General features: G+C 44.1%; 1 protein-coding gene across 1 annotated transcript in view; it reads left to right on the plus strand.

Annotated features, from left to right (window-relative positions):
* The window catches only part of LOC144724382 (procollagen galactosyltransferase 1-like), a 33,299-nt gene that overhangs the window by 6,381 nt on the left and 9,971 nt on the right, over positions 1-16,947 (plus strand). Inside the window, exons 3-7 of the mRNA XM_078603467.1 lie at positions 2,561-2,678; positions 8,013-8,147; positions 12,593-12,797; positions 13,814-13,933; positions 14,554-14,630. Coding sequence (XP_078459593.1) covers positions 2,561-2,678; positions 8,013-8,147; positions 12,593-12,797; positions 13,814-13,933; positions 14,554-14,630 — 655 coding nt within the window. The remainder of the gene's footprint in view (positions 1-2,560; positions 2,679-8,012; positions 8,148-12,592; positions 12,798-13,813; positions 13,934-14,553; positions 14,631-16,947) is intronic.

Here is a 16,947-nt window from a genome sequence, read left to right on the forward strand (position 1 = left end):
GCATATTTTTCTAACTCATTGTCTATTTATTCTCATTATCCCCATATTATTTTAAGTGCACATTATTAGTCAAAATAAACTAACTTCATACTCTCCACCAGTTTGTTAGTAGCTCGACTTCTTAACCTCTCCGCTTAACATGCAGGCAAGTTTACAAACGTTACAGCATTTAATTTTCAAAGTTTCGATTTAAGATGTGTGCAGTGTCATGAGATGCAGTTGCATTTAGACACTATACACCATACAGATAATTTGTTGTCCTTCTCCGCTCCCCTGATTAGCGCGGTTGGCTACGTACGGTGTGAAAGAAGTGCATACATTTATGCACATTCAATTTTATTTATATGTATTATCGTACAAGATACGGCAAATACCTTTGATGCTTCAATGCGTGGACGAAATCAATGCAATGCTGGCATTTCATTGCATAAGCTACACCCAATGTGCACAAGCTGGTAAACACATTCATGCACCACGACATTCTTCTGTCCTGGCTGGAACCCCCGAATTCATACCTGCTCTGCCAAATAACAGACTGCTCCATTCAATTGGATGAGCTGCGTGCAAGTTGCAACCGTGCCTCCGCATAGCTGATGTGTCACGACACCGCCGTTATTATTAAAACGTCTCCAGGACCTGCTGCGCCCACCACGGCTCCCGGGAAAGCGGGCATGCTGGCGCGTCAAGTTGTTTGACGGGTGGTTTGCTTGGCCCTGGGCCTGCGACTGGCTCTGCCGCCACGGTGGTATTTTTCCAGACGTTACCGCTAAAAATGCGGCAAGACAGGCTCCGTTCCACTGAGTCTTTGCGATTTCAGGAGGGCGCAGTAGTAGGGATCGGTTAAGTCTGTTTACATTTTCGCTTGGTGAATGCACGCAATGCCCCGTAGCATGTTACATGTAGCGTTCCGTATGGTGGTACCTTTTTTTTTAAACTCGTATTACGTTTCTGCATTTAAAATTCTTGCCTAAAATAATGGGAACACTACACCCAAACTTGCCAAGTCCAAACTCGCCTTGGAATGAGATATACAGTATCTGCTCCAATCAAAGCAAGCGGTTGCACCTTGTATACAAGTCTACCTTAAAATAAAGCCTTATCCGTGAAACAAAACAATTCCTTCCAAGTGCTTAATGCATCGCAGTGTATTGATGACTGCGGTTGTGGTGCATGCACCAACACAAACAGCCAAATTTGAATGTGGAAACCCATTCATGCTGAGCTCAAGATGTCGTTTGCCTTGGTGGGAGAGTCTACCCCGAAGTTCTTGGCTCAGGCTTAACGTTATCTGTTTGTTTTGAACTCTATATACCCGCTGGCTGATAGCGCTGGCTGATAAGTCAGCAGAGTAGGTGATATAGGACCTAAGTTAGTGTGCTTCTGATTTACAGAATTTTACATGTAGAGTATGTATTACTCAAGAAATTACTTTTACACGTACATCTCAGAGTGATTTTAATGTTAGTAGATTGAACAGTGTAGATTATAGCGATAGATAAACCATGACGTAGGAGCCCAAAAGATTTCCACTAAATCCACATTTACAAAGTGTTTTCCTGCTTATATAAGCATGGGACAATTTTCATATCCTGCTTGCAGCTGTGAGGCAGAGGTGTCAATTTCACATTCCCATGGCGTGGGCCAATCAATAAAGAGGACAAACTTTGTCGACTTTGTAGTGATTGTCATGGCCCTGGAGTGATCAGTAGCTGAGCTTATCACGGAACGGGATTTGAAGACAGTCTTCTGCTTTGCAAGCCACCACAACCTAACATCTGCACCATCTGTTGCATCATAGTGCGGTCGACTAATACAGCAAGTTATGCAAGTTCCATTACATACATGTACAGCCCTATTGCTAATCTACTGCTGGAAAAGGGCATCCCCATGAAGTGCAGGCTTTGGACGTTATTTCACCATACTCTACCACACAGGTAAGTGCAGATTGGTAAAGGCAGGGAGCATAGATGTACAGTACAACAATAGAATCTGCTGCCCACAACGTAGCACCGCAGCAGCCTATGACAGGCTTGTTTTACGCATAGTGGTTGCCCATCGAAGAACTATCCAGGCTCACTCTGCTTATCCTCTGAGATCTGACCGTGTCAGGTGCATATTCCAGGTGATTTGCTCATAGACATGAACTTACCAAATTAGGAATGTATATTACTAAAAGTCTGTGTTTTAAACACCCCCCACCACCACTAATAATTTTACTTTCATTTTTATTCAGCCACTACCAAACAAATTAAAACCCTATATCAAGCAAAGTCTAAAATGAATAAACAAATTAAGAAATGGCACTAAAACAAAAATCACAAACAAGTTAAATTTCGATGTAAAGCTTTCGTGACTGCAGGGATTCATCTTCTTGGTTCTTTCGGTAAAGTCACGTAGAAGGGAATTTTATTATTTCCCGTCTACGTGACTTTACTGAAAGAACCAAGAAGAACAAACAAGTTTTCACAACAAAGAAATGAGTCCATTAATTGTAGCATTGGCTTTGTGTGTGAGTCTTGGGGGGCTGCCGCTGCTGCGTGTGTGTTCTCTCTCCTGGCAGGTCGTACCTCGACGAGGTGGGCCCCAAGCACTGGTCGGCGTCGCGCTACGAGTACGTCATGAAGCTCAGGCAGGGCGCCCTCAACACGGCACGCGAGAGATGGGCCGACTACATCTTCGTACGTTACCGGCACCACCGCCGCATTCGTCGGAATCATCGTCGTCATCATTATGATCATCGTAACAAACCACCGCCGCCTTCATCGTCATCACTCTCATGACATAATCACAATTCATTATGGTCACTCCAACCAATCGCCTTCATGTCCGTAACTATAATCATCATTGTAGTTATCTCAACCCATCAAATTCTGATGCACATGATCATTGGTATCCCACCATCTTCGTCATGATCATCAATATGCCAACCGTTAGTCATCCTCACTCATCAGCATTGTCATCAAGGCCTCATATGCCATTGCTTTTGCTGTTGCTGTCCAACAACTCACAAATATTTTAAATGCAGTATTAATATCTTCTGTTTTCAATCAGTTATTATAGAATATCTTTTTCGGAATATTTATTTTCTCGTTTTCACGCTCGTTTTCACAGATGTCCAGTAGGGGCCAGTCATACGATCCATCTCTTGTTCCAAGTGTTTCTATGTGTTTTGTTTTATTTTGTTATTATCATCAACTGGCTGATGCGTATTAACTTAGCATATTCTAGAATGATTTAAATAATGGACCTTCACTAAGGTTAAATAATTACCCATAATTATCCATCTGTTTGAGATAGTTACATACAAGCATTCACACACTTGGTAGTATGAAGATTTCATCGCATGAGTTTCATTCCTCTAAACCTCCATATGTCTACCGGCCATGCATCAGCAATCCATCTCGTGTTGAGATTCGCCAACATGTCGGGTGTGATTATATTTGTCGTGAATTTTGTGGCATACATTTTATTGTTTTACACACAGACAGCCCCACACAAAGTACTGCATCAGCAACAGGTCCGGTTTAAATTTCGATTTAAAGCTTTCGTGACTGCAAGGATTCATCTTCTTGGTTCTTTCGGTAAAGTCACCTAGAAGGGAAATAATAAAATAATTAAAATAAAACATAATGAAATACAATTCTCACGACATAGTAATAGGTTTTTACCCTTTCAACTGGTACAAAAAACTGACACCTTATAAAGGTGACACCTTATAAAGGTGACACCTTATAAAGGTATCAGTTTTTTGTACCAGTTGAAAAATAGTAAAACCTATTACTCTATTTTGCCACTGGTAAAGGAGGTCTCATAGTGTAAATTCTCACAACGTTTCGGCCACAACGCAAGCAGCCGTCCTCAGGTGAAGACCAGGTCTGTCGGGAAGACAGTTTCAGACGCTGTCTCCCCGACAGACCTGGTCTTCACCTGAGGACGGCTGCTTGCGTTGTGGCCGAAACGTCGTGAGAATTATTTAATAATGTTTTATTTTTATTATTTTATTATTTCCCTTCTACGTGACTTTACCGAAAGAACCAAGAAGAAGGTCTGGTTTAGTTTGGTAGGTCATGATATCGTGCTGTCTCATCCACACCAGTTGTTGCGTAAAGTCTTTGGGTGCTCCTTCAAGTCCCATATGAGCACTGTGGAAGGGGCTTGTCTTGTCAGTAGATAGGACAGTAGAGTAGTCCATCCTGTGTAAGTTGTGGTAATAAAAGGGCCATTGTATACTTGTCTGCATTACACATGCCCACGCATTTACTTTTGGACTGGCGCTGTTATGGGAATTTTCAGTTCCCTCACAATGTAGCAGTGAGTGTTGAACTCACCCACTGACATGAAAGTTTGTTTCATCTTCCCAGGATCAAAAGGCTTCAGATAAACATCGTGTTTCCTCTTTGAGTTGTAGCGTATAACAATACAGATTTCCCGGTGCAAAAAGTAATCACGTCTCTAAATGCCCGTACTCTTCGCGTGTGTTAAGTCTACACATTTTGAGATGATTGTGCGCGATTTTGTAAACTGTGCCAGTTTCGGTGAAGCTCTTTGAATCGACTTTTGTGGACCGGGTGTTACTGGCTGGTTTGACAAATTCAGCAGTTTCTTCTCTATCCTCGGGGCCTGCCAATACGTTACTCCACATCAATATGCCCCGTGTTACCAAAATACGTGCCGTCATCGCCTTCTCTGGCGTGATTGCTTTGTATAGTTTTGTCAATTTTCGTTTTCGTGTGTCCTGTACCACGTGTATTGTTTGCACTGTGTGCCTTGTTGTGTCTAGTTTCATTCTGACATTCAACCTGAAGGAAAACGTGAATCGTAAAATTTGTCTGTATTGATGGCCATTGTCGCATAGACAATTTGATGCTTGTGTTTTTAACGCAATCAATTTTAATTAATTAATTAATTGACAGCCATACTAATGTTTAATAATTGTTTGAGTACTGAACTGTTTTCCTACCGATCAGTGAAATGTTGAGTTGATTGTATATGTGGTTGTGTGCAAACGTTGATCATATTTTTTATGCGAGCTTTAGATTGCCTATTCAGCTGTTTCCCTTTCGGAAGCAGTTGCTGAATGATGATCCTTTTTACAGCACAACTCTTTTACGAAACAACTTTGTGGTGTTAATTTGTAAATGATTGTTTTTGTGTGTCAAATGTCAGGTTGTGTAACTGAGGAATTTCCAAGTGCTTTTATCGATATTCTGACATCGTTCAACGTTTCATTTTGACAGTGTCTATTTAACCAAGCCTTGGCTCCTGGTGTAGATTAGACAAACCCTTTATGAGCTTGCAATCCTTTGAGATGAAGCACTATCATAGGAACACATATTTGTGAATCGGCTTGGCCAACTACACGGCAAGACCCATTCATAACATAAAGTTACTGCTTTCATGAACTTATTACAGATGAATTAAAATAACATTATTTTGCCATCATCAACAGAAAAAGAAGATTTTGACGTTTTCCCCAACTTGCCCTTCCTAGGAAATGTCTTAAGTTTCCAGTGAAAGAGTAGTCAAGATACCGTTAAAGATAATCGGGGTTGGTGCGATGTTGATATGGCACCAATCGTGATGCGCATTTGGTTAGCCTGGTGGTTAACATTCTCCCCTGCTAGGCCAGTTTTCACCAAGATGATGGATCTATTCCCATAGCTGCCTGGCAAATTCTGCAGGTACTTGCCAAAGCACACCCGTGTAGTGAGCATGCATTCAAATAGGGGGTAGTCTCTTCAATGCTTGTCTTGTCCAAGTCTGAAACCGAAACTAGGGGCAAAGTGACCATTTGGATAAACTCCCAACAATGGACTCCAGAACCCTATTTGGAAAAAGTTCGGGAAGAGCCCTGCAATATCGAAGACTGCTGCCACTGATGTTTCTATAATAGACAAAGAAAACCAAACACTATCGTCAAAAAACACGGTGCTATGAAGAGGTGCCATTGCCCGAAAAGTCGGCAATTATATATTTATTTGTTTTCTCTTAGGGCAGTGTTATTGACGAATGAGTTGGGTTTTTTTGCTGTTTGCGCTTGTTTGCCACTGCCAACGCAGTATCGCCAAATATTTAGTTTAATTACCTACAAAAGGGCTTTCTATGAAGCAAAGGGGCATAACTGCTTCACTCGACAAAGAGACGAGTTTTCCGTGTGCCTGTCATCTGATCGGCGAGCATGTGGCAACGTTAGCCCCTACAGCTGGCCTTTACCAAATTGTGTTCACAGCCCCGGTCAGTGGTGCCCAACATTTTTGCACCCCGTGGACCACACAGCCGACCCACCAGCATATTTCGCAGACTGCCATGCCACCAGTGACACATTCAAACCCCAAAAAATCGCTCTACCCTAAAAGTGTTACAAGCGATGTGAGCAATTAACTTGCTTTTAATTGACTCCTCTAAATATTTGTGCGACGGGCAGTGGAAAGAATTTTGCTATTTTATTTTTTTACGTGCAGCATTCCTAGGATTAGTTCCCACGGCCCCTGTGACACAACGAGTGATCAGAATCAGAATCGTTATTTAGACTGACGGAATCCGATGAGCCATGGAGCTCTATTTCACAGATGTCCAGTAAGGGCCGGGTCATAAAATTACAACAACAATACAAGAACCGATAGGAGTGCAAGGTATGGAAAGGTAAGCAGGTCAATAAATAAATATAATATAGGTACAACTTGAAAAGTACAGTATATACATTCCTGCCGAATTTCAACAATAAATGCAAGCTGGGGAAAGGCAGCAAAACAACAACAACAAAAGTCCCATACCACAGCAAGACAACACACAGTCTCTCAATAAAATTGCACATTAAGATTGCACATTAAAATTGAACTATCGATGCAAACCACATTTTCAAACGTGGTTGTATCGAGAACTAATCTTGGAGCCACTGGCCTAGATTATTTAATCACTGTTTTTGCACAGCGGTCAGAAATTAGGCTTAAGAGAACCTCACTAAGAATGAAAACTCTGGAATGTTTAGTCATAAGTGGAAGCCCATAATCCAACATTGTGACACGACCATCTAACAGTCATCATTAGATTTCCGCCCTGCACTAAAATATTTGTGTTGGGTCATCCAGCCATCTTACATATGTGCAGATAAACGCAGACATTACTAACAATAAAAACTTTTTTTTAATTTTACCAGGTAAGGCCCACTGAGCTGTATAGAGGCCATCCATAAACGACGTCACGCGATTTTGGACGATTTTTGACCCCCCCCCCCTCTTCGTCACACGGCGTCACAAAAAGTCAGACCCCCCCCCTCAAATATGACGTCACAAAGCTCTGCCCCCCCCCCCCCCCCAAAAAAAATAAAACATGCTTCAAATCGCTTTAAACTATTGTCATTGTAGTGCGTATTTAATGTGGTGCTGCACTCCGATGTTGTACGAGAAAACATTTATCAAAAAGTTTATTTAATTAAGTAGAACGTGTTGTCTATATTTATTTAAAGTTTGCGCATTTTGATGTGACGTCACATTTCTCAAACCCCGCCCCCCTTGTCACACATCGTCACAAATGTCTGACCCCTCCCCAGGTGCATGACGTCTTTTTCAGAAGCTACCTCGCCACATATGATAGCTCATCACGTTGATATGTATAGCAGCCAAATACTCGAATACAATACTTGAGAAGGTAGCAGTGCATTGCAGTGGTCATGAGCCTAGTGACCTGAGGTTGAGTTCTGGTCACGGCTAATATCAGCGGTGGGTGATATCTGAACCAGTCTTGCTTTCCCCTCTTTTACCGAACTGCATAATGTCCCCGCGTGGTAAAGTACGGTCATACAGCCCCCGATCACGAGCATGGTATGAGAAGGCAATGAATATTCCTTGTACAAAAATATTTAAAATTACTGTTCATCGGTTTCTGCAGGTCTCCATTGCAACCGACACAACCTGTGTGAGCCATCACATGGTTACATGAAGGAGGGCTGAATGAATCGTTGTTCGGGCAATGTTCCCCGATTTACAGGAGGCCATGGGTGTTCTTTTTCACAGTTCGTGGACGTTGACAATTTCCTGCTGAACGAGAAGACGCTGTCATTCCTCGTGGCTCAGAACCGCACCATCGTGGCGCCCATGCTGGACTCGCGCACTGCCTACTCCAACTACTGGAGCGCCATGACCGAGCAGGTGCCGCAGCGCTCTTGGCACACGGCCCTCGGGCGCCCCACACGCACCCCGCACACGCGCCCTGCACCTCCGATGAGCACGCTTGGCTACGTGCGGTGCGAACGGAAGTTCTACGTACATACAGCGCGCCTATCACGTGCACCGCAGACACACGGGGAGCACACCAAGACACACGCCGCCTATTATTGCACGTGTGCACCTGGCACACCTCACGCGCACACCTCGCCTCTCGCACAAATGCACACCACATATGCAACTTTTATATCGCGCACACCACACGCACACAGCGATTGGACCCCACACACACACAAAACAAAGACAAAGATCCCCCGTATAGCCTTAACAGACTGTAGGGGCAAGTGCTGTTAGCGACCACCTATGAAGGCCGGAACGGTACACGACGGGGTGGGTGGCCAGCACCACGCCCGACTGCCTTTGTCTCCCCAGTTGCGATGTTTACACACCGCACCAGGTACTCATTTGAGGCTGAGTCGACCTACGGGAGGCCCAGGACCGGTTCAGATAATCGTCACTGGTGTTGGCCGTGAGTGGGAATTGAACCCGGGTCGCCAGTTTCATAGCGCAGCGCGCTAACCGCTGCACTACCACTCCCCACACACACACACAGCGATTGGACCCCACACACACACACCGCCTATCACGCGTGTGCACCAAACACACCGCAGGCCGCACGCCACCCCACCCCACGTGCATGGCGCCTATCGCGCGGGCGCACCTCATACCCGCCACACTCACACCACAGACACTGTCGCACGCATTGCATGCGCGCATCCCACCCCGCACATGTGCCACGTGCACACCACACCCACACAGACACACTGCGCCTACCGTACGTGCTCATCACGCATGCACACACTCACACACGAATCCCGCATGTACACCAAGTGCACACCACGCACAACGCATTCAGCATTGCGTGTGTATACCACACCCCCTCATTGCACACTCTGGGCACACCGCACACACCGTACGTAGCGTACATGACCCCCTTGCAGCGATACCTGCATTTCCTCAAATCAAAGTCTGGTCAACACAATTACCAGCTCAACGAGCATGGGGTGGCACCCATTTCCTGTTTACAGTCTTGATCCTGTGGCGAGGGTGAGCTTATGTATATAGACAATCACTATTTCCTCTAGTACTGTAGTGTTGAAGTCTTGCATGCATATACATTAATGCCTGACGGAAAAAAGTGCTATGTCCCTATGCTTGCGAAACATTTTGACATGCACGGGGCTCCAAAAAGTGTCTCGTGTCTCTGTGTCCGTCCCTCTCCATGTCTCTCTTTTGCTTTGTGTTACTCTGCATGTCATCTTTGGCTGTCCCCAGGGCCCCAGTTCTTCCCTTCTGCACAGGGCCCCCACTTAGTGTTCAGCTGCCCCTGGCTGTGTACATGCTATGTAATAGCCAGCACGTGTAGCATTTGGCTGGATAGGCAAAGGGATATATCAGCAGACAGCCGAGATGTTTAAATCCTTGGCTCTCAGGTTTTGAGCTCAAGCTCCCACCTGGGACCATGTAACACATTGCTGCACAGAAACACCCGTTGCATAAGTTGAGTTGCGCGCTTTGTTGGGTATATATCGCGGCGGTTTGCATACGCTCGGGAAGTAGGTACTAAGACATGCAGTCAACTCGTCCTTGAAAAGCGTACTGCAGCGTTGTCCCATTTACTTCACGGAAAGGCCTTGGGTGGAAACACCGAAAGGAATTTTCTCGGCGTGCATCTCGGGCTTCATTCCTTGACTTGACAACATTCGATTCCCCAGTCTGTCAGCTGTTTATCCAGATGGGCGCGCTTTGACCCGTTTTAAGTATTGAAAACAGCAGTGAAATGATCCGCTTCTGTGGTCGTCTGGAACGCTCTTCCTTTCCGATATTATGAAGCCACTGGAGCTGTGCACTTTTAATTCTAAGTTGAAAGCTCATTTCTTGAGAACTGCTTTTTTGTGTTTCGTTTGTAGTCCTTGCCCCGCACCTCCGATTAGCGTGGTTGGCTACGTACGGTGCAAAAGAAGTTCAACATACATACACGCATAGTACGCGTGTGTAGCATGATATAGAAAGGAGTGGATGATCTTGTTGGAACTGTGTTATTTTTCTGTAAGGTCGCCTTGAAGGGCAAAGCCTGAGGCTTCTAATCCTCGCCTGCAAGAGCTCTCTGCCTCGCTCTACACGGCCCGTGTCAGTTGATCGTCACGAGAAAATTGCATTCCCTGCAAGCTGTTCTTTAACTGTGAACACATGTGGAAGTGATTGAAGCCAGATCTGGTGAGGATAGGTTTTCCGGATTTTTTTTATTCTATTTTTCTCCAGTCTTTGGCTTTGACCACACAAACAACGCGATTTCATCGCCCTGTGAAACATGACAGTTCATAATGTTATTCTGAAACCTGCTAATCCTTCTTGAAAGTAATATCTTTTCGTGGAAAACACAACTACAAAAATGAAAACCTCTTATGTAGTAGATGCAAACTTGAGCTATGTCTGTCCTAGAATTTCCAGGATGATTTTAAGGCTCTATTAATAAAAAAAAAGCTTTAAGTTACAGTCAGGCATCAAATCATGGTGATCCAGTAACGTCACGCAATACAGAGTATGGGATTTACTTCACTAGAGGGCCGTAAAGGCACGCCCGATCCCGGTTTCACAGTCATGTTTCTCATTAACGGACTTCAAAGTCTTGCTGACAGCCCAAGACATACTCTTTGGTTCTTTCGTTAAAGTCACGTAGGTATATGTGTTGCGCCCGAAACGTCGTGATTTAATTTATTTTATATTGTATACCTTACTTGACTTTACCGAAAGAACCGAAAGAACCAAAGATCCCTGCAGTCACGAAAACTTCAAATCTAGAATGAGCCCAAGACATACAGCCTAGATATGTGGCGGACGAGACAACGACGTTTGTGTCTTTGCATTGTGCCTGGAATGCGCCCCACCTCATTAGATCTCGGAAGCTAAGCCAGGATTTGAGCCTGGGTGGTGGTTGGTTGGGTGACCAATGTGCGTGAAACAGGACGTTGTAGGCTGGGGCGGGTTATGTTCATGCAGTAGAGGGCAATGCAGTAAGATCCATCCCACCACGTGTTTGCTGCCCAACTTCACCAAACTCCATTGATCAGCGTGGTGAGGTGTGGTCAAATAACCTCCGTCAACCTGCACGGTGAAGGGAGGCAAAAATCAGCAGTGGATTGATATGTGTATATTCTTTGAACGGAGCTTTGGTCATCTCACAATTTACCTCCCTAGCTATTTGATTAATTGTCACAATTCAGGGTGTTGATTTTATTTAATGTTAATCACTTTTATGTCTTGTTTGTCAAATTTTGGTTGTACTGTTAACCCAAACTAAAAATGCATACATTGTAAATGAGAAATAATAGATTTTCTCACACACACAATTGAATGCCCTTGTCTTGAGAATCGATTTTAAAAGAGGAAATTATACGTTCATAAATGCCCACTTAACATCCATCCTCTGTGGTATGGCCATGCCTCCTGTGTTAAGTCACAGAATTTACTTCCACCCCTCGTATACCGAAGCTAAGCGTCAGCTTTGTTCGTTCTCAGAGGGGGGGATGGGCATCAATTTAGGTCAGTAGTTTAAAGTATTCAGGTGGAATATTAATTGAGGAAGGAGGGTGGGGCAACAGTGGTGGGAAGGAAATGGGTCAACACAGCATGATGTCACACATGGGCCAAGGTCTCACGAGTGTTACGTTGATTGTAAAGCATACACGAGTACAACGGAACGGTAACGCGTAGAGCACGGTCCTTTTATATCGTGCAGAGACGTGGGCACCAAGGAAGGAATAGGAACGAGTGCTAGAAAAGGACGGGGATACGAACGCCGAAGTGGATGTTGGAGGTATTTTGTAGAGGAAAGAAGGCTGAGCGAAGAGGTTAAGAGCCTTCTCAGGGGTTAGCAATAGCATCGAGAAGGTTAGAGAGATGGTTTGGGCACGTGTTGAGAAGAAACAAAGAATATGCAACTGGAAGGGCTTTTGAGATTAGAGGCCCGCAGACTCGCATAGAGACCCGTCGTCTAGAAGCGCTGTGGAGATACCACCGGTGCACGGCAGAAGGTGTAGATGGAAGCCAAGGGTGAGATGGGAGCATGCGGTGGAGTGAGATATGAGGACAGTGGCTGGGACTGGACATCAGGAACAGAATGGAAGCCACACAGAGAAGGAAATTCCAAGCAGCTGACCGCATACAATAATTTGACTTTTGGCTTATAAGAAGAAGATATGAAACTGTTTTGAATGTTTCTTGAAGGAAACGGATAATATGCAAATGATCACACAAATAACCATGCGTGACTGCTGCCACGTGCAGGACTTTTCGCAATAATGTGACTTTTGGACGAGGGGGAGATGTCGTTGTGCCTGTTTTGTTCACACCGGGGCCTCCCTGTGCAGGGCTACTACAAGAGGGCGCCCGAGTACCTGCCTGTGCGGGAGCGGGAGCGTCTCGGCTGCTTCCGCGTGCCCATGGTGCACTCGACGTTCCTGATCGACTTGCGCCGCGAGGCGTCGCGCCTCATCAGCTTCTATCCCCCGCCACCCAACTACGCCTGGCCCTTCGACGACATCATCGTCTTCGCCGCCTCCTGCAAACACTTCGGTGCCGCAATGCCCTCCTCTGTCACGGATGAATGTTGCTTAATTTGTTGTTGTTGTTGTTTAAGTTTTCACATTTTTGTTTCGTTTGTAATCCTGACGCTACCGCGTTTGTAACGGTGGTCACACTGGACTTGTAAGCTAGAGGGTGGCCGGTGTATTTTCCTGGCGCGACGGTTGAAACAATGTTGCAAGTTTATTAAATCTTCCCCACTGCACTATATCCAACGAGCAGTATAAATAGGTACCGTCACGAGTCGATTGACAGCTTGCGCGTGGTGGGGTAAAGTGTGGGTGTCACCCACCTCTTCCAAGGTGTCTGACCAGCGCTGGAAGAGGAGGAAAAATAGCCTCTATGGCAGCCTCTCCTAAAATAATTCACTCTCTTCGCCATGCAGTGACGACTTGTCACGCGGTTTGATACGAGAATCTATTTTATTTTGCATTGCGGTGAATGTAGCACCTCTGGTGGCCGATTCAGGAGTCGCATGAACTAATTTTTTACATCGAAAATAATATTTTCAACACACGATTGGATGCATGTGTTGTGAGTGTTAGTCAATGTAATATTACACTCTGAATGATTCCCATCGTTATGTTCACGATGTTGCTACTGTAATGCCACCATGTTAAAAAATAACATGGTGGTTTATTTTATTTCATCAAGTTGATTGATGGCAGATTATTTACATATCACTTTTGTTCGAGAAAACTGGTCATAGTGTATGCATGTGTGACACCATCCTAGAAGGATCGAATAAATGGCACATAGTATCAACATTTGTCCTGGGCCTCCCTTAGGTCAGCACAGCTCAAAAGAAGTACTTTGTGTGGTATGTAAACTATCAGTTCTGGGGAGACGAAGGTGGTCAAGCCTGGTGCTGACAACATTGTCCTCTTGTTTGCCGTGTTGTTCTACGTAAGTGTCCTTTCTGTAACAGCACTGGTTTGTCCAGTTGGCAAGGCCTCACTGGGGGATTTTCGTGCAATCGCTCCATGTGTTTTGCTCACTCCCTGCAGGTGTGCCCATGTACATCTGTAACCAGCATCGCTTCGGACACCTGGTGGTGCCAGGGAAGGCAGAGATCACGCTGCAGGACGATGTGGACATGTTCATTCACACCCATCTGGAGATCATGGGTGCGTGCAAGCTGTACACCGCGCTGGAACACTACACAAGGCGGCAGCGTTCAGTACCAGCCCCAAAAAAAGAGCTTTGATAATTTAACAAGAATTAGGTCAATTCAAGATTGAATTCACATTTATTTAACCAGGTGAGCACATGTTGACAGTCGTCTTGTTTTTTTGGCAGGGAAGTCTTGTGAAAAGTGAATGATACAATTTTTTTGTTTTATAATTTCTATTTATTTATTTGGGATGTGGGCCATGACACAGGCACTCAGTGGGCCTCTGATTGAAAATTACACAACAGCATCTTTAACATCCACTCGCGCAATAGACACTGCTTACTAATTCCCTGTAGATATTATTGAGTGGTTGTGGAAATAAGACCCATCAATTAAAATGACTGGCTCATTCATTATATAACGACATTTTTGATAGCGCCGTAACATGGAGAGCCATTACAAGAGAGCTATTGGCGTGCCGTGTGGACCAAAGGTCTTTTGTTTTTTTTCTATCTGCCTTTAAATGCACGAATCATTAAAATACCATTTATTAATCACGCATGACTCTGGGGGCTCTGCGGTTAGGCTGTTTCAGTAATTGGACCTTTAGCTAATGCCGTTGTGCCCTTGCAGTGGAAGAGCCTCCGATGAAGCCATCCCAGTACATCCACATGCCGGAGAGGGAGCTCGACAAGATGGGCTTTGACGAGGTAATGACGGGCACTGGGCGTCATGAATTGTCGTCTCACTGGCCCGACCACATCGGCTGGAAAGCTGTGAATGGGCGGTGAAGCCAGGATAGTTTTCTTCCGTGAGTGACATATCAATTTCCTGTGTCTGTTTAGTTCTGCTTTGGGTTGCTTTTAAGGCCACCACAGATAGTTAACACGATTGTTAATGTCAATTAAGAAGATTCTTAATGGAATGGCACCAGTACACCTGTTAGAATGAGATGTCTCATCGAACAGGGGTTTTCATGTTGGAATATTTTACATTTATTTTAAAAAAATCACTGGATCCCGTTACAGGAGGTGGAATAACATGGTTTCTTCATGTCCTGGGTCAGGTTGCCCTGTTCTGTGTAAGGCAACCAACCATTAACATATGGCCTTACTGTACCCATTGGCTCCCATGATTGTCAGTAATCGCCTGGCTAGATGATTTGTTGGGTACAGGCGAATGTTTTATCTATAAATAGAGGCTGAAGGTTTCGTCAGGGTTAATCCGAGTCAACGTGTGCATTTGTTTTTTTGCCTTCCCAACTGTTCCATATCTGTTTTACAAGTGTTGTATCGTTATATTATGTTTGACCACATTTCAAGACTAAATAATAACAAATAATTTTTAAAACCGAAAACGTCTCCAGCTGTGAGCCTCCGAAGGAAGTGATTTATGCAAAAGTGCGTAACTTTCATTTGTTACTTAATTGTTTGGTTCACGTTGAGCTTCGTTTAATTTTCAACACGTTTTATATTACTAGGCTCTATAAATAGAGAATAGTTTTTCATCGTGTAAGCTCTAGTCAAATAATATAAAAAAAATACTTTTTAAAAAACACGCTTTAATGAAATGTACCGTACGAGTAATGGCAGAACTCCACGACTCCAGGAAGTGGCCCGAGGCTTGCCATAACGTAAGGGGCCGTGGTGATTTACAGCCAACGTTAGTTGAGCGTGGACAATTAGACCAAAGCTGAAACATAACATGTAAAAAAGATGGTTTATAAATATTTATTTTATTTTTAATGATAGAATATAGTATTGTCATCAGTAAGACATAAGCATACGAAGTTTACAAGTCGATACCACATTGGGAAGTCGGTTACAATTGAGTTACAAGATTTGAGGATACGACAACAACAGACAGAGTGAGTTAAATAAAAGCGTGTAATAATCAAAACTATTGGAATGATCGCTGCTGTGAAAGAGTTGCATCGATGTTTTTCTTTAATCGTCTTCATCTGCTTTCCCCAATATTGTCTCCACCCAACCTAGCGGCCCCATCGCCTTCTGGGAGTGCGTAATTTCATCAACATTGATTCAATACAGTAAAACCTTGGATTGCGAGCATAATTCGTTCCGGAAACGTGTTTGTAATCCAAAGCACTCGTATATCAAAGCACTCGTCGTACATCAGTTGTGATCACGTGACACTCGGCAGACAAAGCATATACACGTACTACTCGTATTGCAAGACCTCGCTCGTTTATCAAATTAATATTTATTTAAAAAAATGCTCGTATTGCAAAACACTCGCAGACCAAGTTACTCGCAATCCAAGGTTTTACTGTGCAAGCAAATTGTGGACCGTCTTTCAACATACAGTGTCTCAGCGGCAAGGTCAGGGTTGCTTGAATCGAAGCCGGTGAACTGTCAGATGCTGGTGAGCCATAGCATACATCCAAGAAGCCATGCTGCCGATACCATCTGGCAGCTCACCAGCACTGATTAAAGCAAGCCTGGCTCTGCTTACGAGACTCTTGCATGTCAAAACCGGTCCAGAGTTTGCATGCATCTATGTATGTTGAACTTCTTCTTGGTTCTTTCGGTAAAGTCACGTAGAAGGGAAGTAATAAAATAATAAAAACAAAACATAATAAAATAATTCTCACGACGTTTCGGCCACAACGCAAGCAGCCGTCCAGAGGACCTGAGGACGGCTGCTTGCGTTGTGGCCGAAACGTGAGAATTATTTTATTATGTTTTGTTTTTATTATTTTATTACTTCCCTTCTACGTGACTTTACCGAAAGAACCAAGAAGATGAATCCCTGCAGTCACGAAAGCTTTAAATCGAAATTTATGTTGAACTTCTTTCGCACCTTACATAGCCAACCATTTTAATCGGAGATGCAGGCAAAGGACAACTTAACACAAAATAATTGCATTGAATCACTGCTGGTAAAATTACGTACTTCCAGAATGATGGGAGACATATGAAGGAGATTAATTGTCTGCTTATTTAAATTGATTGAACAACTATTGAACGCGAAATGGTTAAATGTGAAGCTGTGGCATATGAATCTCCT

Source organism: Lampetra planeri, chromosome 20 (genome assembly GCF_965212315.1).
Source record: "Lampetra planeri chromosome 20, kcLamPlan1.2.h2, whole genome shotgun sequence".
Taxonomy (NCBI): Eukaryota; Metazoa; Chordata; class Hyperoartia; order Petromyzontiformes; family Petromyzontidae; genus Lampetra; species Lampetra planeri.